The sequence below is a fragment of the Xenopus laevis genome, chromosome 7S (assembly GCF_017654675.1).
Source record: "Xenopus laevis strain J_2021 chromosome 7S, Xenopus_laevis_v10.1, whole genome shotgun sequence".
In the NCBI taxonomy this organism is placed as follows: Eukaryota; Metazoa; Chordata; class Amphibia; order Anura; family Pipidae; genus Xenopus; species Xenopus laevis.
In genome coordinates, this window is record NC_054384.1 from 11,999,313 (window position 1) to 12,023,921 (window position 24,609).

General features: G+C 43.3%; 1 protein-coding gene across 2 annotated transcripts; it reads right to left on the reverse strand.

The window, feature by feature from the left end:
- Nucleotides 1–744: 744 nt before the first annotated feature.
- Nucleotides 745–20,035, reverse strand: pwwp2b.S (PWWP domain containing 2B S homeolog). 2 transcript variants are annotated; one of them, XM_018227365.2, is made up of 3 exons: nucleotides 19,749–20,035; nucleotides 12,943–14,572; nucleotides 745–1,301 (listed from the first exon to the last, which is right to left on the reverse strand). In XM_018227365.2, the coding sequence occupies exons 1-2, from the start codon at nucleotides 19,889–19,891 to the stop codon at nucleotides 12,961–12,963; spliced, it is 1,755 nt and encodes a 584-aa protein (XP_018082854.1). In that variant the 5' UTR covers nucleotides 19,892–20,035; the 3' UTR covers nucleotides 745–1,301; nucleotides 12,943–12,960. The 2 variants fall into 2 exon arrangements, with proteins under 2 accessions (XP_018082854.1, XP_018082853.1); XM_018227364.2 differs by having other exon boundaries at nucleotides 745–1,306; nucleotides 19,749–20,034.
- Nucleotides 20,036–24,609: the final 4,574 nt, after the last annotated feature.

Sequence of the window (24,609 nt, forward strand, 5' to 3'; positions counted from 1 at the left end):
TATGTCTAGCCCCATGTCAGATTTCAAAATTGAATATAAAAAAAATCTGTTTGCTCTTTTGAGAAATGGATTTCAGTGCAGAATTCTGCTGGAGCAGCACTATTAATTGATTCGCTTTGAAATTTTTTTTTTTTCCCATGACAGTATCCCTTTAAGGTGGCCATACACAGGGAGATCCACTCGATTGGCGATGTCGATGAATAAGCAGATCTCTTCCCGATATGCCCACATTGAGGTGGGCAACATCGAGATAATCTAATTGTGGACCCAACGCTTGGATCAGAATGGAGGCCATACGGGCGTTTGGATCGCGGGACTGTGAACAGGTGCAGCTGCGATCCAATGGGATTTTTTACCCTGCCCGATCGACTTCTGCCCGAATTTCGGCAAGATTTCGATAGGGGAAGCCCGTCGGAGGCCCCATACATGGGCCAATAAGCTGCCGACTCTCTGTCGGCTGCTTTTATCGGCCCGTGTATGGGGCCTTTAGGCTTAGAAAGATAAAGCAAAATTTAGTTCTGATTAGTCTACTAGAAGTTGGAGTATGAAAGCTAAGCTCCAATTGGTTGTTATGAGTAATTGCACCAGGGCAATTTATTAACTATTCTAGTAAATTAGCCCCTTTGTTTTCTGTTGAAGGAAATATTATGGCAAGATAAACCGTACTCACAAGGGTATATTTTCTCTTTAGTCTGGATAAAATTTAATAACCGTTGTTGGGATAAAATCAAAAATAACTTGGCAGAAAATACAAACTTCAATTTATTGTATAGCCCAGAGTAACAATCACTATAAACCAAGTTAAAGAACCGCGGTTACCACGGCATCTACTATAAAATTTGGCAAAGATCTCAGGAAACAGCCGTGAGCGGGGAAATAAGCGAAGGTGCGTCCGACGATTTCTTTCTCTGTAAAGTTCAATAATTAGCACTTGTTAGAGACCTACGGTGAGAATCCTATTGCAGTCGTTACCTCGGATTAAATACTTACGTTTAGTTTTGTATTGTAGCTTTAGTCTATTACCTGTAAACTAAGCAGCAGCAAGATGTGTTTTTTTTTTAAAAAAGCAGATCAGTAATAAATAGAGCGTTTGTTGGGTTCCTCGATCGGAAATGGAATCGAAAGGGTTTTGGTTTTTGTGGATGACGTCTATGCAAATTCCTTATGTCAAGCTTGGTACGACGAGTCCTACGTGGTGGTCAGGTGACAGACGCCCCTCGTCTTCCTCTCGAGGATGTACCATGGCAAGAGTCTCCAGGGGGAACTTGTCAGGATGTTTTTTCAGGAGGAGCAGCTATGTTCTGATCTTATTTAAAGAAAAACAAAAATAATAGAAGTTAATGATGTCTATTTAGCATGTGGATATAGTATTCAGCTTATGTGTTTCTTTTGAAGCTAACCTATCAAAACCTGCCAATAGAGTCCTTCAAATGGCCAAACAAGACACCTAACAATACACAAAACCCAATCTTGCCATCAACATAATGCTAATCCAAACATCCAGCCCTAGGCCGACAATCATTCAGGAGGCCTGTGCCGAGCACCAGCCACACTTATCATACACAACCCAATGCAACCCAGGCTGGTTAGACTTACTATCTGATGCAATTAGTTTCTGGCCGGTATATCAATAATGGGGATTGGCTGCCATTTTGGCCAAGGTCAAATATCCTATAATAAGGCTAAGATTTGCTACATGTGAAGAACAATTCTCATTTATACAAATTGGGCCCTACTAAATATATTTCTTCAGCTTTAGCTCATGATCTTCCATTTATGGCCATGAGAAGCATTGCTGAGGTTTAAAGAGAATATTTTGGCTGAGCCAAACATTAGCAGAACTTGCTGGTTAACAATATCTGCTCAACCTAGGCTCAAAAAATTGAGAGACAATACATTAAAATATACAATAAATATTCCAGCAGGCTATATCAACCCTTTATCAAGCTTAGTATACTGTGTAACAATTAAGATGGCCATACACAGGGAGATCCGCCGATCTCTCCCAGAAATGCCGGCGATATCGTGCTGATCCAATCGTGGGTCCTAGAACCCAAAGATCAGATCAGAATGGAGGTGATACGGACGGAGGCGATCAACAAATGGATGCGGCTGCGATCCGATGGGATTTTTTACCCTGCCCGATCGGCATCTAGCCGACTATCGGCAAAATATCGATCGCGGATGCCAACTCTGTCTGTCAGCAGCTTTTATCGGCCCATGTATGGGGGCCTTTACAATCCACTTGATGAGCAGTGTACGACTATATCTCAAATATAGTTTAACAAATCTTTCATATCACAAAAGATCTTGAAGGCCCATAAAGTGTCCCAATATGACAATTGATATCCATCATTTATCAAAATTGCCTGTGAGAAACTCTTATACAAATTTAAAAGCATATTGGTTTACTCCTGGGCCCAGGGCAGGAGCCGTAATACTCAAAAACTTGCCTATTGCCCTGGAAATTGCTGGTGTCCTAATATATGTAGACATTGAGGCCCAGTAGTTGAGCAAAACAGATGTAAGTTAACCATTGATGTTGGAATATGTATTGTATGTTACTTGCTATCCTGTGTAGTGGGGACTGCAGCTTTGCATCCGATGCTTCAAAAAGCAGGATTAAGTGGAAGTGTAGCATTGTCACTACCTTATAATACAGTACAATATAGTTCATGGCCTGAGCTACAATGGTTATTTAAATCAAATGATAGATAAATCTGGAAAAGGGGAATCTACAGGAGAAAGATTACAAGGCGACTGAAAGGAAACTGCCACATTGAGGGATCATACGAGAAATGATTTAGACTGATTTGGCCGAGCAAAACAGGCTGCAGACACAAATCAAATGGTCTGCACACAGTTGACTCCATCAAGTGTAGTAACAAGCACATCGCCATGGTACTTCATTCGGATCCAGGAACTTTACTTGAAGTTATCTTTCAAGCAAGGACGGACAGTTTAATTGTAGAGTTTAGGCAATACGGACACCATATGCTATAAGGACAACACATCTCCTTCCTTCTTTTATATGGACAACAACTCTCTACACGATAACCAATAAACAAAAAAAAAAAAATTTCAGGCTTACCCAGCCAGTATTTGCAATATAATAGTATTACAACGTGTTTCACTGGGGACTTTCAAAGGCAGAGTTTGATAAAGAGGTTATGGACTGAATGCCAGGGACTCTGCCTTCCGATGTGACACACCTCTGCCTTTGCCACGTCAATCTGCATAATAAGCTACGGGAGACTGATTAACAGATCAGCTGAGAAGAACGTCGCCATCCACCAACGCCGCACCTTTATGTGCACTGCTGGAAAGCTCTGTGTTCTGTTGGATTGCACACACATTGGGGGTTATTTATAAAGGTCCAAATTGAACTCAGTATTTCGAAGTTAGAAATCCGAGCAACTCCGATTGCCTGAATAGACCTTATTTATGAAGAAAAAAAAAAAGCTTGAAAAAATAGTGTCGGGCTAACTTCGGAGCTTTCCCCGGAAACTCAGAATTGTTCGGAGTTTTGCACAAAAACTAAATTTTTCGTAGTTTTCGGCACAGAAACCACAAACTAATTGGATATCAGTACGGACATCAGTGCAGACACCGGGACCTTCCCCATTGACTTATACAGGACCTCAAGAGCCTTTGTGCGTTTCGGATTCAGAGTTTTTAGACCTTCGGACTTCTCGAAAAATTTGCTGGTTCCCCCCCACCCCCGAGCTTGATAAATAACTCCCTAGGTCTATAATATTTTGCTAAAAAAATATACACAGTCTGATTTGCTTTATCCTAAAATAAGATAGGGAAAGATACACCTTCCCTTCATATTTGGATGTGGTCATTACATTTATTTTCCTCTAGCAAACATTGTTGTAAAGAAATCTACGATCACACAATACTAAATACTTATAGGGCCCATTAAATTACATTTCTATTGAGATCTGCAGAAATCACCAAGGGTAAAATACTTCTACAAACATCCCGTGTGACTTTACCCTGAACCTGGCCATGTATGGCTAGAATGACTACTAGCATGCCAGTAGAGGAAGTTACCCAATTATACTCCTGGAGAAGTCCTCAATAAGTTGTCATACATAGGTCGATAAAAGTTTCTGCATCAGCTAGGTGCGCATATTGCTAAACTATCCTCTTATCTAGCGAATTTGCTAAACGAATGAATCTTTATATGTATGGCTAGCTTAAATCTTCCTTTGGTCTCTTAAAGGGGAAGGAAACCTCGTCGGCGCTAACCCCCTCCCCCCCTCCCGTGTATTGCCCCCCCTCCCTCCTCCCCCTGGCCTACCCCTCCCGCTGGGCAAATGCCCCTAACTTGTTACTTACCCTTCTGCGCAGGTCCAGTCCAGGGAGTTCACAGACGACATCTTCTTCGACGCGATCTTCTTCCTCCTTTGACCGGCGTTTTGGCGCATGCGCAGTAGGATCATTTCGATCTACGATCTACTGCGCATGTGCGTGACTTTTGGCGCATGCGTAGTAGATCCGTACCGGCGAATTGATCCTACTGCGCATGCGCCAAAACGCCGGTCAAAGGAGGAAGAAGATTGCGTGTAAGAAGATGTCGGCTGTGAACTCCCTGGACTGGACCTGCGCAGAAGGGTAAGTAACAAGTTAGGGGCATTTGCCCAGCGGGAGGGGTAGGCCAGGGGGGAGGATGGAGGGGGGGCAATACACGGGAGGGGGGTTAGCGCCGACGAGGTTTCCTTCCCCTTTAAGCTAGCCATATATCCCCTAGACCAGGGGTACAAAACCTTTTTTTTTTTTTACCTATGAGCCACATTCAAATATAAAAAAGTGAGAGAGCAACAAAAGTATGCAAAAAGTTCCTGGGAGTGCCAAATACAGGCCATAATTGGCTATTTGGTAGCCATTATGTGGACTGGCAGTCTACATGAGGCTGTGTTTTTCAGTACATCTGGTTTTTATACAAATAACACTTGCTTTCAAGTCAGGAATTGAAAAATAAGCACTTGCTTTGAGGCCACTGGGACCAACATCCAATGGGTTGGGGAGCAACATGCCTGGGGATCACTGCTCTAGACTGGGTCAGTGGCTTACTGGACTTTGAATGGGGCCATCTTGATTGACTGCCCAACAAATATATGGCCAAAAATTGATCAGATAACTAAATCTGGCCATGCATACAGAGATCAGTTTGTTTGGCAACCACCTTGAGGCAGGAGATATCTGGGAGAATATGGGGGTTGAATAGATGACCGCATCAATGAACCAATGTGGCCCTCGATATAAACAGGATTTTTATACATGCCCGATCGACGTTGATTGGGAAAGCCCGTTGGGAAGCCCCATACACTGCTGACAGAGAATCTGTCGGCAGGTTATATGGGGCATAGTGATGTGCGGACCCCAATTTGACGGTGGTGGGCAGGATCGGGTCGAGCTCTTCTTCCTGCTCACCTCGCCTGCCACCTTACACAGCTGGCTTCTGTCTTTATAGCTGTGCACCTGCTTGCCCCACCCCTTTTGTGACGTCATCACAAAAGAGCGGATCAACGGCGAGTCTATAAAAGGAAACCGGTAGTTGGGCTCGAGCAGGCATGGTGGGAAGGCGGGTTCGGATTTTACCCGACCCACACATCACTAATGGGTCAATGTAAGGGGACCTTAAAATACCAGTAATAACATTTTTTTCAAAAAATTCATTAGTATACATTGATCAATTAAACTTTAAAATCACAAAATCTTTATTAAGAAATAACTTACCGAAACTCCACTATCGCCCCTCTTCAAAAAAGGCGATCTCGATCCATCATGCAACACTCAATTTCTCCTCCCTGCCTTCCTTATAGGAGGAGGAGGAATCGAGTGCAGTACGATGGATCGTCGCCTTTTTTGAAGAGGAAGCAGAGTTTCGGTAAGTTATTTCATAATAAAGGCTTTGCGATTTTAAAGTTTAATTTGTCTTGGTGTTTTTTTTCAATGTATACTAATTATTTAATTTTTTTTTTTGATGTTACTGATTCCATTAACTTAGGCCTCCATCGACCTCTACTACTATTTGATCATTGGTCCGGGGGGCCAAATGATTGGATAACCCAATCTGGTCCAGCTCACAAATACGGCCCAACTGGGAACAGATCTGCATAATGGTTGACCTCACTAAACAAGTCAATCTTTTATCATATGTCCAGATTCAACTTGAATTTAACTTCACAGTAAATTTCAGCGGCAGTTAGCTTCACTGTAAACCTTACCCCCTTGAGCACCAATAAGTTGTAGCGGTAGACAAATTAGACAATCAAGTCACTAACCACCCAGATGAGTAATATTTTCCATCAGAACCTCAAACAAAGCACAAAGACACAAGTACAACATGTAGCCAAATGATACACTATACTGCACAAGCGTTGGCAAGATGCTGCCTTGGGAAGCCAACCTGTTCCCTTTTCAACTGGAAAGACTAATGAGTGGAACTGTGGGATATCAAGAGCGAATGATCAGTGACATCTGCTGTAAAAATGAAGCTTGGATCCTATAACGAGTGGGGAAATTGGAGCAAGATTTAATGGAACTTACTCTGCATGGCCCAAGACCCAAAATACTCCTCCCTGCAGAGCACTTGGGGGGCCCAATTGCATTGAAAAAAACATCTGTATGGGCAGAAAATGTAAGCTCTAAACAAAATCATATTCAAGTTATTTAAATAGCACAACATCTGATTAGAAGAATTAAATCAGGGATATATGGAGAGCTGTGAAGGAGGAGAAGGGGAAAAAAACACATCACTGCCGAGCAGCACACGAGTGATTGATGACAGCTCCATTAAACCACTTGGGAGAGCGCAAGGCCGCAATCAATATTAAGAAAGAACATAATTAGACAGCCTAATCAGGAACTCAGAGGCACTCAACATTACTGCTGAAAGCCCAGGGCTGATCATTTTCCTCCCGCAATGGAGTTAACCCTGTAGTTAAAAGCAGGTAATCGGAACACTCAAGTACAATGGAGGAAGCTGTAATGGAAAAAGGCCACAGAGGCTGTAGACCAGGAATGAACCCAAGACAAAAACAGATAACAGCAAAACTATTAAACCTGTGATGTCAAGGCTTCACATTCAATTCTAATTGAATGTGAAGGTGGCCATAGATGTAGAGATCTGCTCGTTTGGCGATATCGCCCAACGAGCGGATCTCTCCCCGATATGCCCACATTGAAGTGGGCGATATCGGGTAGATCCGATTGTGGGCCCATAGAGGCGGTCTGATCGCAGGACTATATAGACACACATATGCGGATGCGATCCCACGGGACGGGGAAGCCCGTCGGATGGCCCCACACATGGGCCAATAAGCTGTCGACTCGGTCTGTCGGCAGCTTTTATCGGCCCGTGTATGGGGGCCTTTAGGTTGAATTCTGATCTTGCTAAAAGAGCCACTGTTCTGCCGAATCTCAAACTATCCTGGATTTGGTGAATCTGTAATCACAATTGCAACAAATATGATTGAAAAATATTGGAAATGAAACATTTTCGACATTGACAGTAATCCCTTTCTAAGAGAAAAGACCAACACGCTCTATGGCCTCCGCAGAGCAACTCTCCTGGCCTGCCCAAAAAAGACATTCAACCACCAATTGAAAAGAAGTAAAGCTTAACAAAGATGTAGAGTAAACATGCTAGCAAGGGCCGTTTCTAGGCTGGTGTATTAAACTCAATATATCAAATATATTGGTTATATATAGGTTTCAGACCAACCAGGAAACAGATGCTATGGAGCAATGCCACGGAGCCAAGACTCTATCCAGCTTCTTCTAAACTACATCAGATATTCAGAGAAAACTCACTATCCACAGTGAAACCCACTTGGCTGCACAGAAGCCTGATTTCCTGAGATTCCATTGAGACTAATCACATGGGACAAAGCTGCGTTAAGATGCAATTAGTTCTCAAATATTAAAGAACGGAGAGTTAAAACAATAGACTTTTTACGGCATTGGCTTCACACCGAAGACTCTTTTACCCCCATTGTAAAATATAAGGATATTATAAGCTGTAGAACACTGTTGATGGTTCAGATAGTTGTTATAGCCTTGTCTGGGCTGCCACTGGGAGACCATGCAAAGTCCCTGGCCATGCTGGAATCAAACTCTGAACCCTAGTCCTGCAACTTTAGGGGTGAGACCTTCTTCCTACTGACGATTTAGACTGGGGCCATTGATGACAGGGCTGGAGTTGATAAGGTTGGAGGTGGATGGGATGACAAAGCATGGGACAATGACGCAGCACAGAGAATGGCACACACAGGCAATGTAGGGCAGGACACACAGAAACCAGGAAGACACAAGTATCTGATCAGGACCATGTACAGTACGTATTGTACTATGTACAGGGACACAATGCCTGCACCACTCCTACAGTCTGTGTCATCAGGTGAAACAAATCAAGGGCCTTAAGGCCCCCATACACGGGCCGATAAAAGCGGCCGACAGACGGAGTCGGCAGCTTATTGGCCCGTGTGTGGGGCCATCCGACGGGCTTCCCCCGATCGATATCTGGCCAAAAGTCAGCCAGATCTCGATCGGGCAGGTTAAAGAAGACCCGCGGGCCGCCAGTTGGACAGCACTGGTCTAAAGTATCAGCACCATAGATTATACATTGTTCAGTTTCCTCTTTGATCTATGAATGTCATGATGCACATGCGCAGTAGAGGAAACTTGGTCATGTTACTTATTTTGCACATGCGCCAGTTCCCAGACCACCAACCCAGAAGGATGTAAAACATTTGCTCCAAGATGGACCGGGTGCTTCCACAGTAGATAACCTAGGGCAGTACGCTTTTCAGCAAAGAGGAACACTGGCCTGAGGTCCAAATGAGAGATTAAAATCATTGGAAGGTGCCTAACAAACTGGCACCACCCTGTAAATAATAATTGCTATCTCCACCACTTCGGTAGTCTTCATAATAACACCAGCGCTTCGGCAATTTTCGTGAGTTTTGGTGCATGAGCAGTTGTTGCAAAACAGAAAATTGCTTCAACTCTGCATGCGCCAACATGCCGGTCTCATTTACAAAGAGAATAAGATGACGCCTGTGAACGCTGATGTCTGAATCTGCACCGAGGGGTAAGTAAAACGTTAGGGGCATTTGCCCGAGGGTACACTTAGGCTGGGAGGACGAGAGAGGGGGGTCTATGTAGGGTAGGGTTTTTTTTACGTTTAGGCTTGAATTCTCCTTTAAGGCAATGGCAGGCTTACAGGTAAGAAATGTAATTGGTCAAAAATAGTCTTCCATAAACCATGACAGTAATCGCATTAAACCACACGGGTGATAAAACATGAGGCATGCGATTGGCTAAATCTTATTACATAACATTTAATTTTACATCTAATTAAAGGATTACTAAGCACCCCTATGCAAGTACCTGCTATAACAAAAAAATGTGGCAGCAGGGTTGACAGATGCCATCTTGCACAACTTTGGATAGGGACACATACTATAATAGGAGGTGCGGGGGCAGGCATTGGGTCAGGGTTAAATTATCCTTTAAATTTATTTAGCTCCTGCGTTCTTTGCATGTTTATTCCATATGGGATCCTTTCTCAACCATCAAGGTATCAGACTGCCTAGACAACCCGGCTGGCCAGCAAGCTCCTGCACCCGTGCATGCGCACCCAACTGCGCCACAACAGAGTGACAGAGGGCAACAAACAAAAACACTTAACAGGTACATGCCGAGCATCCCCCTATCGTCTCGCCTTAGGCAGGTGTCTTCTGCCTACACCTAGTTCTGGCCCTGGTGACAATCATAAAGACAGGCAGGTATGTAGGAGTCGGCTCTTGCTAATAGAAGCCTTGCTTCAGCAACAGCTGACTTTGGACCTGTGTTTTGGGCTTCTGTACCAGCCCAAGGCAACCACAGCCCTTTAGCAGTAAAGATCTGTGTCTCCAAAGATGCCCCAGTATCTCCCCATCTTCTTTTCTGCTGATTCACTGCACATGCTCTGTGCTGCTGTCACTTACTGAGCTTAGGGACCCACTCACAATATACAGTACACATAGAATAGAAATGTCCCAATATAAGGCTGATTAGTAATTAATACAGATAATTACTACATGGCAGCAGAGAAACCAGTGCAATTAGCATCAGAATTTAATAATCAGCAAACCTGTAGCATCAGCTTATATTACAGAGGAAGCTCATTTTCTGCTGGATAATTAGTGACGAGCCCTAAGCTTAGCTTCTCAACAGCCAATCAGAGCCCACTGAGCATGTGAGTGTCACAGACACTTTCCAAGATGGTGACCCCCTGTGACAAGTTTGAAGTCCTGGATCATTGCTGCTAATGACAAGCTGAAACTTTAGGCTGGTGCAATAAGTTCAGTGTATAAAATGTCATTTTTTAGTCATTTGTTTTTAGGGTTTAGTTCTCCTTTAACAGGTTACATTTAGGTCTGAGCTTCCCTGCACTAGAGGCCCAATCTAACTCCGACACATGTTTAAATTCAATTATTCTGCTGAAGTCAAGCTGCTAGAACCAGCTCACCACCTGCCTGACTTTGGAACTGTTCTGGTGTCTCCAGGCAGAATGAGCAAGGAAATCCATCATGCAACTCTCGGGCTGGTGAATTGTTTTGCCAACCTAAACAGCTGCCCTACACATGCACTCCCTGGATGGAATTAAGTGGGAAATAAATTCTATAGCAGGGGGTCCAGTGAAACCAAGAACCCTGGCTGCACAATAGGCTGCCAAGCTTCTTCCTAGGTTCTGGAGCAACCAGACACAGCAAATCGGTTGTAATTGCTTATCTAGACAATTCACAAAGCGGGCCATAGACGTAGAAATTTCATATGATTTTCGGGAATAAGAGTCCAGACATTTTTCATGGCTTGGACAGGTTAGAAAATTTGTCGGGTAATTATTATCTTTGCATGTGTTGCCCGACAATTTCCTTGGGTGATCGTCACTGCTATTTCGTATGACCATCATCTGATATGCATTTTTTCCCTACTTAATCCTAAAATTTCAATGTGAATGGTTAGTTTTAGATCATGGCATTGAAATGAACGATCAGGATCCGAACGTTCGTTGCTCTCGGAATAAAATCTAAACATCTTTGACCAGCTTAAGTCGAAGATTTATCATTCTGCAAGCTCATAAGCAGTTAGAAGGATCAAGTACGAACAAAAAGGTTTACTTCAGGCCTGAGTTTTATAGTCTACTTGTCTGCCCAGTAACTGCAGGTATTTTTGTAAAGCCTTCTATTCGCACCACAGTAGATTTTTTTTAACTCATCAGATGAAGTTTTCTTAATGTGTTTGTGTTGTTTTTTTTTTTTTTAAATTATTCCCCTAAATGACTCATTTTAACCAATTATGTAACATTAGAAGGGTAGAGGTATCACACACACAGGAAAGGCACAGAGCTCATTTTTACAGATTCCTACGAAACAGACTTGTTTTGTCAGCGTGTATTGTTGCCATAACAAGTCACTGTGCAGCTCTAAAGGTGGCCATATATTATTTGTTTATCATGAAAATCAAATAAAATATTTTCAAAATAAAATAAAGGTGGCCATAGGCTTAACAATTACAATCTTTCCAGGAAAGATTGTTAGTTTCATAACACACAGACCTGAATTGTCAGATATACAGATAGAAACAATAGCATTCTACCTGTATCTAACGATTCAGCGCCAACAATGGCTGATGTTGAGGTGCCTTATCAAAATTTTCCAGCTGGCCCAATAGACGAGCCGACCAATACCCAAAACTTCTGCCGATATCGGTGAGCTTGTCTACGACCATACACGCACAGAATATCGCATGAAAATTCATTACGTAGACATTATCGGTGCGTCTATGGCCACCTTTAAAGGAGAAGTATGACATCTTCTTCTTTGGTCTTCTTCTGGCGCTTTGGAAATTTTTGTGACTTTCGGCGCATGCGTAACTGCTCCGACTACGCATGCACCGATACGGAACTTACTTCTCGATGAAGACAGAAGAGAAGAAGCTGCCGTGAACCTGCGGTGAATCTGCACCGAGGGTTCAGTAAAAAGTTAGGGGCATTTGCCCGGGGTAGCAGATCGGCTGGGGGGGAGGAGGGAGTGTCTATGAAGGGTAGGGTTTTTTTAAATTAGGGGTTTACTTCTCCTTTAAGCTTAAAAATACAGCTCCCAACAACCCCCCTCCTCCTTAACAGACAGTGCCTTTAAAAGCAAACAGTACATAAAGCTGCCAATGTACTTAGTTGGGCAAACATACTTTTATTCAAAACGGGCTCACTTTGGCCAACTTAAATATGATCTGGTACAATTAATGTCCATAAGTCAAAGTGGTTCACCCATCAGCTTTAAGGCTATACAACTCCTAGAATACCATGGTGGGAGTGCTGCAGGCAATGCAAATAAACCAAGTATTTCATTAAAAAATAATGCATCCATAGTTAGGACATTTATCATAAAGGTAAGTCCACCTTACAAATGACCTTTAATTTAATGAAGACAACATGATTCTGAAAGGTAACAGTACATGCCTAGGTGTGATCCAATAGTCTGACCAATTCTGACGACCCTCTGGGCAAGTGTGTCACCCCACTGGTAGCTTGACCACCAAAACCATCTAAAATGCTCCTTCCCAACATGGCTATAGTGCATTTGCAATAGCTTAAGTGAGAAAAGTCAGACACCGACCAGAACAAACAATTAATGCTGTTTGGCCTTTAATGTTGATCTTCATATCACACACACACAATCCAACAACTCAGTCTGAATAGTCTTATAACAGGCACACAAGTATACAATTAACTTGACTTTCACGTCACATACTAAAATATAAAAGGGAAAAGTGTCAATAAGGAGCATAGTCTGGAGACAAATTTCTTTGAAAGAGCACACATACTATGAATAGTAAATAACCACAGGGTGATACATCCGAGCACAGCTGCTATTTACTCACCTGCTACCGGTCCTAATGCTACGTCTCACACTGCATTAACAGTTCCCTAATTTCTGGAGTCAGATGATCAGTAGCTTTAGCAGCTTCGGCAATAGCTTTCCGGTACACTCCTTTCTTCTTGCGGTTAAACCTCAGTTTGAAGAATTCCGAGAATGAGGAAAGTTTTGAAACGGATAAACTAGAAACCGTTGGAGAACCAAACCATGAAACTGTGGCCTCTTGCCAAGATGGATCTCCGTCCTCTTTTTGATTGACATTAATACTGAGAATCCTTGCAGGCCACCATGGAAAACCGTGAACTTTTCCCCATACTATATCCCCCACTGAAACGGTCTTTCCCTCTACAGTAATGCAGTTCGAAACGCTTTTAGTGTGCAGCCTAACCGTGAGAGGTGGGACCGTTTTTTGTTCATCTTTGGAAGACGACACAGAGAGGTCCTCCCCAGGGAGAAGGTCACAAAATTCCATGCCATTTAGTTCCAGACAAGAGGATTTGGATTCCTCCAAACTGTCATTACTACATAAAGAAGCACTAGAAGAATCAGCCTTTCTCTTCCGATACCCCCTAAGCAAATGTAGGTTATGTCCTTCTCTGGTGTGCGGAAACCCCTTAAAGTCATCATCTTCCCCTGAACTCCCTAATGAGACATCATGAAAGCTTCTTTCTCTGGAGTCATCCATATAAAAGGAAGAAGAATCCGTTTCAGATCCTCTGCTGTTTTGGAGATCATGGATCCCATCTATGAGCTCAGACTTATAAACAGAAACACTCTGTTCGCCACTACCCCTTTGTGGTTTTAATCTGATTTTAGGAGGTGGTGCCTCTAGACTGGAATGTGAGGGTTTAGGTAACTTTAACTTTGGAATGGAAGCTAACTGGTTACTTGATGATTTATCCACCAAGCGTATGAGTGTATGTCTCTCAAAATCCTTTGGCATTTCTTGGTCCCTGCTTCCATTTTGTAAAGTCTGGTTTGGACAAAAAGGCTCAATTGAGCCATGTACACGTGATGGAATCTTAACCACTTCCCCTTTACCTTGTGGAGTACTGTAAGAGATCTTTATAACTGGACTTCTGTGCACTAAGTCTTTAGAAGCAATTTGTTCCTCTTTTCTATCTTTCATAGTCTTTAAGTCTTCACAGTTAGGCTGAAATTTATTTTTCTCTTTATCATCACCATTAAGCCTCCTACTATTTTTAGAGTCATTCTGTTTATCTTTATCAGTGTCTTCTGAATTTAGTGTGTTTTTGCATTTTTCACAAAGAACTTGCCGAGGCCTTAGCCGAATGGTGCTCATTATGAGCCTTCCTGAGTCTCGGTTCCTTGACATTCGTCTTTTTGTCCTTTTGATAGTCCGTGGGGGTGGCTGAGGGACCCACTGATTGTAGGAGTGCCTCAGCCACAAAGGCGTAGGAAAAGGGGCACCTTCAAAGTAAGGAGGATAAGAAGGAGCGGTTCCTGGTGGTGGAAGGAGAGGGGGGCATTGACTGTTGCTTGGTGTAGGTTGGCCAACATCTTGAAGAGCTGTTTCAGCTGGTGGATGTTCAAGAACACCAACAGAAGCAATATCCATAGGTGGCTCATCATGCTTTGAAAAAGGAGTAGACGGCACACAGAACAACCCAGATCTACAGGAATAAGAAAAAAAAAAAAGGTACTTATATATAACTTGCTCTTCATCTATAAACATCTGCCACTGTTTTGCAACTTTTCTTCTTTAAAGTTATTCTGACATTTCACACAAATGAATGGTAATGGGGTGTAGGTGGGTAATAATTCCAAGAAGACCATAACACCCCATGTGCTATTAACCTTCGGCCACTTAAGCTGGGCATACATGGTAAGATACTCCAATATGGTGAATTTCTAATTGCAGATCTTTACCCAATTTGACAATCTGATCGTTTGGGCCCTGAGCAATGACTGGATCATAATAATGGCCAAGGGAGACCAGTCAGGAGGGGACGGCATCAACACTCTTATGTGGTTCTTGATCGTTGGGATGTTGAAAATTCCTGAGGTCCCCAAACTTTGACCAATAAACCGCTATCTGACCTTAATTGCATTGTATGCCGAATTACAACTTGGGCAATATAATTCGTTTTGACCTTACTGTCAAACCATCTAGGCATAGAGGACACATTGAGGGGGCACAGATCTGACAGACTACCCTGCCATGCTACTTGATTAAAGTCTATGCTAACTCAACATTACATTCGAGATGTCCTTGTTGAACATGGATCAGAACATGAGAAAAGGAGAGGAGCTGCAGCTCCCACTCGGTTGTGCCTGGACCCACTCACTTGCTGGCCATTGGCTTGAGTGAAAAGAACTTGAACAATGTGATTTGCGCATCTATGTGGATGGCCAAATCACATATTATCCGACCATTTAGTATTCACTTGGGAGATATTGGGCTGAGCAAACACAGGCCATTATGGTGATGACCACATCAATGAGTCGATATGGCTCTTGGCGTGATGGGATTTTTGTTCCAACTGATCCAGAAGTAAGGCACAGATCAGACAGTCTACACTGCCATGCTACTTTATTGCAGTCTACGCTAACTCAAAATTACATGCAGAGATGTCCTTGTTGAACATGGATCCGAACATGAGAAAAGGTGAAGAGCCACAGCTCCCACTCGCCCGGATCCGCTCACTTGTTGGCCATTGGCTTGAACATGAACAATGTAATTTGTGCATCTATGCGGATGGCCAAATCACTTATCTGGGCTGAGGGAACACAGGCCATTATGGTGATGACCACATCAATGAGTTGATGAGGTCCTTTACCTGATGGGATTTTTGATCCAACTGATTCAGAAGTAAGCTGGCAGCTTTTATCAGCCCATATATGGGCACCTTTCAGGTCTGCTTGCTATACTAGGGAAGTAGGGATGTAACAAATCTGTTTTTTTTTTTTTTAGCAGGATTCAGGAATCCAAGAGCCTCGCCAAGCCAAACCCTATATAAAGCAAAAAAAAATAAAATTGGCGTACCAGATATATATATATGCATCGGCTATTTCTGCCCACGGTCAAGCATTTTCTGGCGGAACTGGGGGTTCGGTTTAGGTATTTGGCCAAATCCAAAAAAAGAATTGGAGGGTTCAGTGCATCCTTATGCTAGACTGACCTAAAAATGGCCAATACACATGTACATATTATAGTTCAATAAGGCTTATATAGACAGTAGTGATGTGCGGGTCGGGCTTTTACCAACCTGCACCCAACCACCCTCCCACCACCCGCGCCTGCCGATTCTGACTTCCGAGTTCCTTTTATAGACCTGCGCCAAGCCCACCGCTGATGACATCACAAATGGGGCAGGCGAGAGGCGCGCGTTAGATTCCTGTGCGGAACCAATTTGTTAAACCCGAACCGGGACCCGCAACCCGCATACTTAACCGCTTGGACCCGGAAAGTGCTGTCATTGTAAACCCGGAAGTGACATCATTAGAAGTAGATGTGATCAGAAAAAAAAAAAAGAGTAAAACTCGCTATTGAGAAGACCCGCATAACCTGGAGAATCGCCAACCCGCGTCTATACCTGCTCCCGAAACTTCTACCTGCAACCCGCAAGGTTTTTGTGGGTAACGCTTCAGGACTCTAGCGCGCGTCTATAAAAGTTCAAGCTGGAAGTCAGAAGCCGGCATTTGGAAGGTCGTGGGTAAGGTCGTGGGTATCTAGCCGGCCAGCACATCACTAATAAGACAGTCACAAGAAAATAAACTGACAACTGAACTATTTATAAACTGATGAAATGTAACGGACTGTAATTACACTGATTTTGAAAAACGTCACGGTTATACACGATTATTTTTAGACCTTACAAACTCTTATAGACCTTATAATGAAATCAGTTCATTATATTACTATTTCATTTTCCCTTCAGTTCATAAACAACTTTCACTGAAACGTCAGAATTCTTTATAAAGATGAATAACACCGAATGAAAGCATAAAGGGATAATATGGGAGTGAGGGAAATCTTAACGGGAATTTCAACACAATTATTTAAAAAAAAAAAAAAAAAAAAAAGGTGAAACATAATTAAGGATAAAAATGTCAGAATGATTTCTAAAACGCGGCCCCATGCCATTATTGTGAGAGAAGCACATGAAGGAAGGAAGGAAGGAAGAGAGCAGAGAATTTGGAAGCGCCCCTCCCCCTAATGACAGTGTGAGGCTTACAGTCATTAAAGCTGATTATACCAAATGCCAGCTGCCCTTCCTTGTCCCTCTCCGTTTCTAACAAAACATCGGCTCCACCATACAGGCCGCAGCCCCTCAGGCACAAACACAAGAATACGCACACATATACACAAGCTTGCAATTTGGACTACAAAGAGTTAAAGACATAATAAAGGGTGATTGGGAAGTACAGACAGGTCTATTTATTCAGAATTGCCCCTATTCCCCTATATGGCAGTGGCTGCTGGGGAGAAAACGACAGTTCAGTGCTCTGTGCTGCTTATTCACAATGTTCCTGTAAACTGAAAAGTACATTTATCTTTGACGGCACAGTTCCCCTTTATTTCTCAGATAGAATCCCATGTGCCATGTGGAGACCAGAGCTGTTGCAACCACTAGCAATGCCAACAGGGCACCTATAGGGGGTCAGAGATACTGTACAAACACAAAACAACCCTGTCTATTCCCACTTACATTAAAGGAACAGTAACACCAAAAAATTAAAGTATGTTTTAAAGTAATGACAATATAATGTACTGTTGCTCTGCACTGGTAAAACTGGTGTGTTTGCTTCAGAAACTCTACTATAGTTTATATAAACAAGCTGCTGTGTAGCCATGGGGGCAGCTATTCAAGCACAGGATACACAGTAGATAACAGATAAGTACTACTATAGTTTATATAAACAAGCTGCTGTGTAGCCATGGGGGCAGCCATTCAAGCACAGGATACACAGTAGATAACAGATAAGTACTACTATAGTTTATATAAACAAGCTGTTGTGTAGCCACGGGGGCAGCCATTCAAGCACAGGATACACAGTAGATAACAGATAAGTACTACTATAGTTTATATAAACAAGCTGCTGTGTAGCCATGGGGGCAGCCATTCAAGCACAGGATACACAGTAGATAACAGATAAGTACTACTATAGTTCATTCAGTTGAAAAGTAGAAAAGCTACAGGATACACAGCAGATAACAGATAAGCTCTGTATTATACAATGGGATTCTTCAGAACTTGTGTTATCTATTGTGTATCCTGTGCTTGAATGGCTGCCCCCATGGCTACACAGCAGCTTGTTTATATAAACTATAGTAGTACTTATCTGTTATATACTGTGTATCCTGTGCTTGAATGGCTGCCCCCATGGCTACACAGCAGCTTGTTTATATAAACTATAGTAGTACTTATCTGTTATCTACTGTGTATCCTGTGCTTGAATGGCTGCCCCCATGGCTTCACAGCAGCTTGTTTATATAAACTATAGTAGTACTTATCTGTTATCTACTGTGTATCCTGTGCTTGAATGGCTGCCCCCATGGCTTCACAGCAGCTTGTTTATATAAACTATAGTAGTACTTATCTGTTATCTACTGTGTATCCTGTGCTTGAATGGCTGCCCCATGGCTACACAGCAGCTTGTTTATATAAACTATAGTAGTACTTATCTGTTATCTACTGTGTATCCTGTGCTTGAATGGCTGCCCCATGGCTACACAGCAGCTTGTTTATATAAACTATAGTAGTACTTATCTGTTATCTACTGTGTATCCTGTGCTTGAATGGCTGCCCCCATGGCTACACAGCAGCTTGTTTATATAAACTATAGTAGCATTTCTGAAGCAAACTTACCAGTTTTACCAGTGCCGGGCATCACTATGTTACATTGTCATTCCTTTAAAACACTGATTTTTTGGTCTTACTGTTCCTTTAAAGAGATAAAACCAGATTAAAGGGAGAACTGGAATCAGGGAACACTTAAAACTGGAGCGAATGCAGCTTCTAGAATCCAATTTACGGTAATTTATTGAAAACCACTCTTGCTCTAGGCCTCAACCATTAAACCATTCTGCCTACACATGCAGGTGAACTACAACCCCCAAAATCCTTAGGCCCCTTTAAGTTGCGGTTTAACACCATCCGTTCGGCCGAATGTTGGCTGCGTCCAAGAACAAGCGAGGACACCAGTGCGTGAGAAGCGCTGATTTATTTATGACCTGGGTATTCTACACGTGATTATTTTTAGGAGCTGGGAGAGGAGCACGTTGCTCCTTTATGTGGAAGGCTGACGGGAGTTAGTAATCCCTGCGTGCCCACTGTTAAAGGGAAAGTACACGTAGGTATATATGGACTTATAAACTCCCTATGTTTATTGGATCAATGTAAAGATACATGGAGTACAAGCTGTTGGGCCAAATCAACCCTGCCTGGCTGCTGGGAGTTATAAACACAAAGGCTGTTCTGGGGGGCAAGCTCTGGGCACCACAATAAATTTATTTTGGGTTGGGGGTTTGCATTGTGCTTTTATAAATCACTGCAAATTGCTGGGAGTTGTTTAACCCCTTCCTGGGACTATAAAATTAACTAACTCAGTGCATGACAGGGATTACAAGTGCCACCACCTCTTCTTGCCCTAAGGTTTTGTCCAGTGTCAGCCCTTTGGCTCCAAGAGGGATCAGGCAAACACCAGAGTTAGTGAAGAGGTTGAACTGCAACTCCCGACACCCTCCCTGTCAGTTTGTAGGATTATACAAGTGACACCATCCATCCCATGATAGAGACTCAGAGGAGCTACCACTGCTGCTGTGGGGGGGAGTCCGACTCTTACTTCTTGGTGCAGTCCAGCAGGATCCCACTGTATCGCTTCTCCCCGCAGCTCAGCGTCACCACCAGCGTGTCATTCACCATCTGCTCCAGCAGGACCGGTACCAGTGAGCCGACCTGCAGCTCCGGCCCGGCCGCGGCCTCCATGCTCGCTTGGCTTTCCGGGTGCCGCCAGCTCTAGCGCCGGCCGAACAACTCCCAGAGCACAGCGCCCCCTTCTTTCTCGCGTTCGTCTCTGCTCAGCGGCTCTGGGACAACGCTGACGTCACGAAGGGATTCCCCGCCCTTTCGCTTATCCCTCCGCCCCTCCCCCGCTTCCCCGCCCCTCTCTCGCCATTGTGGCGTCACGTTACGGACACACGGCTGTTGTACCGTCACAAAGGGGTTCCGGAAACGGATAGCGCTGCTGTACAATCCAATGAGGGCCGTTACCGTATTCATCCAGCTTCTAGTCTTTCTCCCTTTAAATAGCACAGTTCATTTTTGTAACAATAGACCAGTGACTGTGTCTGTGTTGTAATGTCTGTGTAGCATTCGCTCTAAGGGGCAAATTCACTAACCTGCGGAAATTCACCAGCGACGGCTTCGCCACACTTAGGGTTGCCACCTGGCCGGTATTTTACCGGTAAAACACCCACCAAGGCCGGGGCCAGTATTACAAATTTACCGGCAATGTAGCTTTCTGTAAATTTGTAATATCCCTAACTAAAGCCCTTGGCCTGCCCCAATCTGCACAAAATCTACTTTTTCTTTGGTGCCTGGCCAATTGCACCCCGTCCCATTTGACGTCATGTCCAATTGCACGACACGACTCCGCCCCCTTTGCAGTCACTCCCCGTCCCCTTTGATGTCAAGTCCCGCTTCTTTTTACCGCCTCCCCAGCACCGGTAGATCTAAGAACAGCACTCAATAGTAAAATCCAAGTCCCACTGAGACACATTCAGTTACATTGAGTAGGAGAAACAACAGCTGCCAGAAAGCAGTTCCATCCTAAAGTGCTGGCTCTTTCTGAAAGCACATGACCAGGCAAAATGACCCGAGATGCACCTACACACCAATATTACAACTAAAAAATACACTTGTTGGTTCAGGAATTAAATTTTATATTGTAGAGTGAATTAGATGCAGTGTAAACTGTAATTTAGAAATAAATATGACCATAAAAATCATGACAGAATCCCTTTAAATCACGAGGATGAGGTCCATCCAGGCTACAGACAGGGAACGGATAACCTAATGATATAGTATTGAGTTTTCTCATTGATGTTATTCTCCCACTCTCACCCTTATAAATGATTTCCTTATCACTTGCACACAACAGGCATGCGCTACTACAATGATGCACTAGGTGAGTGCTAGCTCTCTAGGCCACAGCTCTTCATTAGCAGCACACAGTCTTATAAGGCATCCTGGGAAAATTATGCATTCCTTCTTCAGGATCCATGGACATAGGCGTCAGAAAATTTAGCATAGGGCTGCTGTACATACTGTAAGTAGTTAAGCGGTAGATAAGTAGTTGGGGGGCTTCTTGTTCAATTGCAGGGTCTAACCTAAGCTGTGGGTGGAGAGATGTCTTCTCATAAACCTAGGGGTGGAAGCAGGGTAGCCATCATGGGGGGACAGGGGGGACAAGTGTTCTTGGCCCGGGCATGAAGGGGGGCCCGGCAGTGCTGCACTTTTGAAAGAGCTGGACCCCCCTTGCCAGCGCCGAAGCTTTGCGGCCATTCTTGAAGTCCTTAACATCCGAAATGCGGAAAAGCCGAACAGCCAAAGTAAGAAAAATATTCTTTGGGGCCCCATTTTTTTTAACTTGTAAGGGGGGCCCTGGCACCAATGCTTTTTTAAAAAAAAGCTTTTAGGGGGGGCCCTGGCGCAAATGTTTTTTTTTTTAACTTATGAGGGGGCCCTGACCATCAATAGCTTTTTATAACTTGTGTGTGGTCGGGGGGGGGGGGTTTACTTTTTTAGCGCTGATGTCTGTGTGGTCTTTTAACTGTGATATGGAGTGGGCGGGATCTGGGGTGGGGCTTGGGAGCCAGGGTGGGCGGGGACCGGTGATTTCTAATGGCGGCCCTGGGTGGAAGGAATTGTTTCTGTCCTTATATAAGTGGAAGACTGTGCTTTATGGTGCCTGGGATTCTTTAGACCCAGTAAGAAGGTAAAGTACCCTAAGCAGAACTGGGCCAAGTAGCATTGGCAATAGAAAATGACCCCATGCCCTTCTTGCCCGCTGACTATAAAACCCAGTCTGAATACTTCTCCAGCTCTCCACAGACTTACGATTGACTGATGTCTGTCTCGACCACCGCCTGCTTCACTGACCTGTTCTTGTTTGCCACCTTGCCTGATCCTTGCCCACTTAAAGGAGAACTAAAGCTCAACTAAAGAAGTGGCTAGAAATGTTGTTATGTTTTGGGCTTCTGTACCAGCCCAAGGCAACCACAGCCCTTTAGCAGTAAAGATCTGTGTCTCCAAAGATGCCCTAGTAGCTCCCCATCTTCTTTTCTGCTGATTCACTGCACATACTCTGTGCTGCTGTCACTTACTGAGCTTAGGGACCCACTCACAATATACAGTCCACAAATAATAGAAATGTCTGATTTGCTCGCTATCATAAGGCCTCTGCTTATCATCAAGCCAACCATACTGGAGGTGGTTTTCTCACAGAAACCTCAGTAAAGTCCTGAAACAGACAGATCCTTTAATAGAACCCTGTCAAAAGCAGTGCAACCAGAAAGAGCAGCTTATGCGCCACTGAGGAGATCTAGAATGGGGTAGTTCCCAAGGTGGTTGGGACTTATACCTGAGTAAAGCCCAAAAGAACTGGGTATGGGATCTATTATACGTACTGAGAATTACTGTTCCTGCTGCTGCCTGTTAATAATATTCAGGGGAGATATGGGATGTAATAAATGCACCTAACTTCCCTGAATTATACATTAGCGGCAATAACATCAAGTTCAGGAGTAAAGTACAAGAATTCAGCCTTATCTTGTTGTTTGTTTCACTATACACATTAAAGCAGAAACCACAATTAGTATTGGGCTGCTTGGAGCCTCATGTTGTGCCTTTAAGGGATACTGTCACATCAAACATAGCCCTTTATAAACACTGCATCATTTATTAGGGTTTCACCGTTCTCTGTTATTAAAAGGTCCAGGTATGGGATCTTTTATCTAGAAACCCATTACTCATAAAGCTCCGAATTATGGGAAGGCCATCTTCATATACGCCATTTCTCCATTTTAAGCAAATAGTTCTATCTTTAAAAGCACACTCTCTCGTCATATGACGTCTAGACTACTGCAACTCTCTTTTAATTGGCCTTCCCCTCCAGAGACTGTCACCTCTCCAGTCCATAATGAACACTGCTGCCAGGCTCATACACCTCAGCAACCGCTCCTCCTCTGCCTCGCCATTCTGTCAATCCCTGCACTGGCTTCCGCTATCTTTCAGAATCAAATTCAAATTAATGACCCTGACATTCAAAGCACTTCATAACTCTGCCCCACTCTACATCTCTGAACTCATCTCTATGTACTCACCCAACCGATTATGCTCCTCCACTGACCTACTACTCAACTCTTCTCTCATTACCTCCTCACATGCTCACATTCAAGACTTTGCAAGGGCTGCACCCCTCCTCTAGAACTCTCTCCCACGGTCTGTCTGACTTTCTCCAAACTTTTCTGCTTTCAAGAAATCTCTTAAAACGCACTTCTTTCGAGAAGCCTCCCCTCACTCTGCTTAACTATCAAACGCAACACCACATACAGTACCACATTTCTCACCCACTTAATTCAATCTTGCCCACTCCCACACCTTGTGTATTACTCCCTTCCCTTTAGAGTGTAAGCTCTTTCTGCATAGGACCTTCCTCACCTTTTGTACCAGTATTGGTTGTGATGTATGTAACTCCATATGTTCTATGTATATAATTCATGTGATTTAGTTGTATAATCACATTTACTTGACAGTGCTATGCAATATGTTGGCGCTATATAAATACATGTTAATAATAATAACTCACCAAACAGTGAAAGTGGTCCGGGTGCACCAGCCCCAGACCCCCAGCTATAGGGAGCGGTACAGCAGAAGACAAGGAAGCAGAGCTGACCAGCACTCGAACGGATCCACAAGATCAGAGATATTCAGTTAAAAAAATTAATTTATTGGTAGAAAAGTTAAAAATATAGCTGCATCTCCATCCACCCTACATGTTTCGCACCCCTCAGGGTGCTTAGTCATGGGCTCGGAGAAGTCCCAATGATTTTTTGATGTGCGCTGGGTTTTTGGCAATACCAAAAAAAAAAAATCCCAAAAAATTTTGAAAATTAGATGAAAAATCCGAAAAAATAGTGAATTTTTTTCCAGGAAAGTGTATTAATAAATAAACCCAAAAAACCCGTGCGGATTTGGTCAGAGTTTTTTTCAGAAAATATTAAGATAAATTCAGAATTTGATAAATAACCCCCTAAGTATGTAATAGAATGACTAATTCTAAGCAACTTTTCAACTGGCCTTCATTCATTTTTTTTATAGTTTGTGAATTAATTGCTTTCTTCTTCTGACTCTTTTTCAGCATCTAAATGATCTGTAAGGCTGCAAATGTATTGTTATTGCTACTTTTTATTACTCCTCTTTCTATGCAGGTCCTCTATTATTCATATTCCAGTCTCTTATCCAAATCAGTGCATGGTCACTAGGGTAATTTGGACCCTAGAAACCAGATTGCTGCAGAATTTAAAGCTAAACCGTAAGTAATAGAAAACCGATTGCAGATTGTCACCGAATATCACTTTCTACATCATTCTCAAAGTTGATTTAAAGATGAACAACCCCTTTAAAGGGGAGCTTGAACTTTA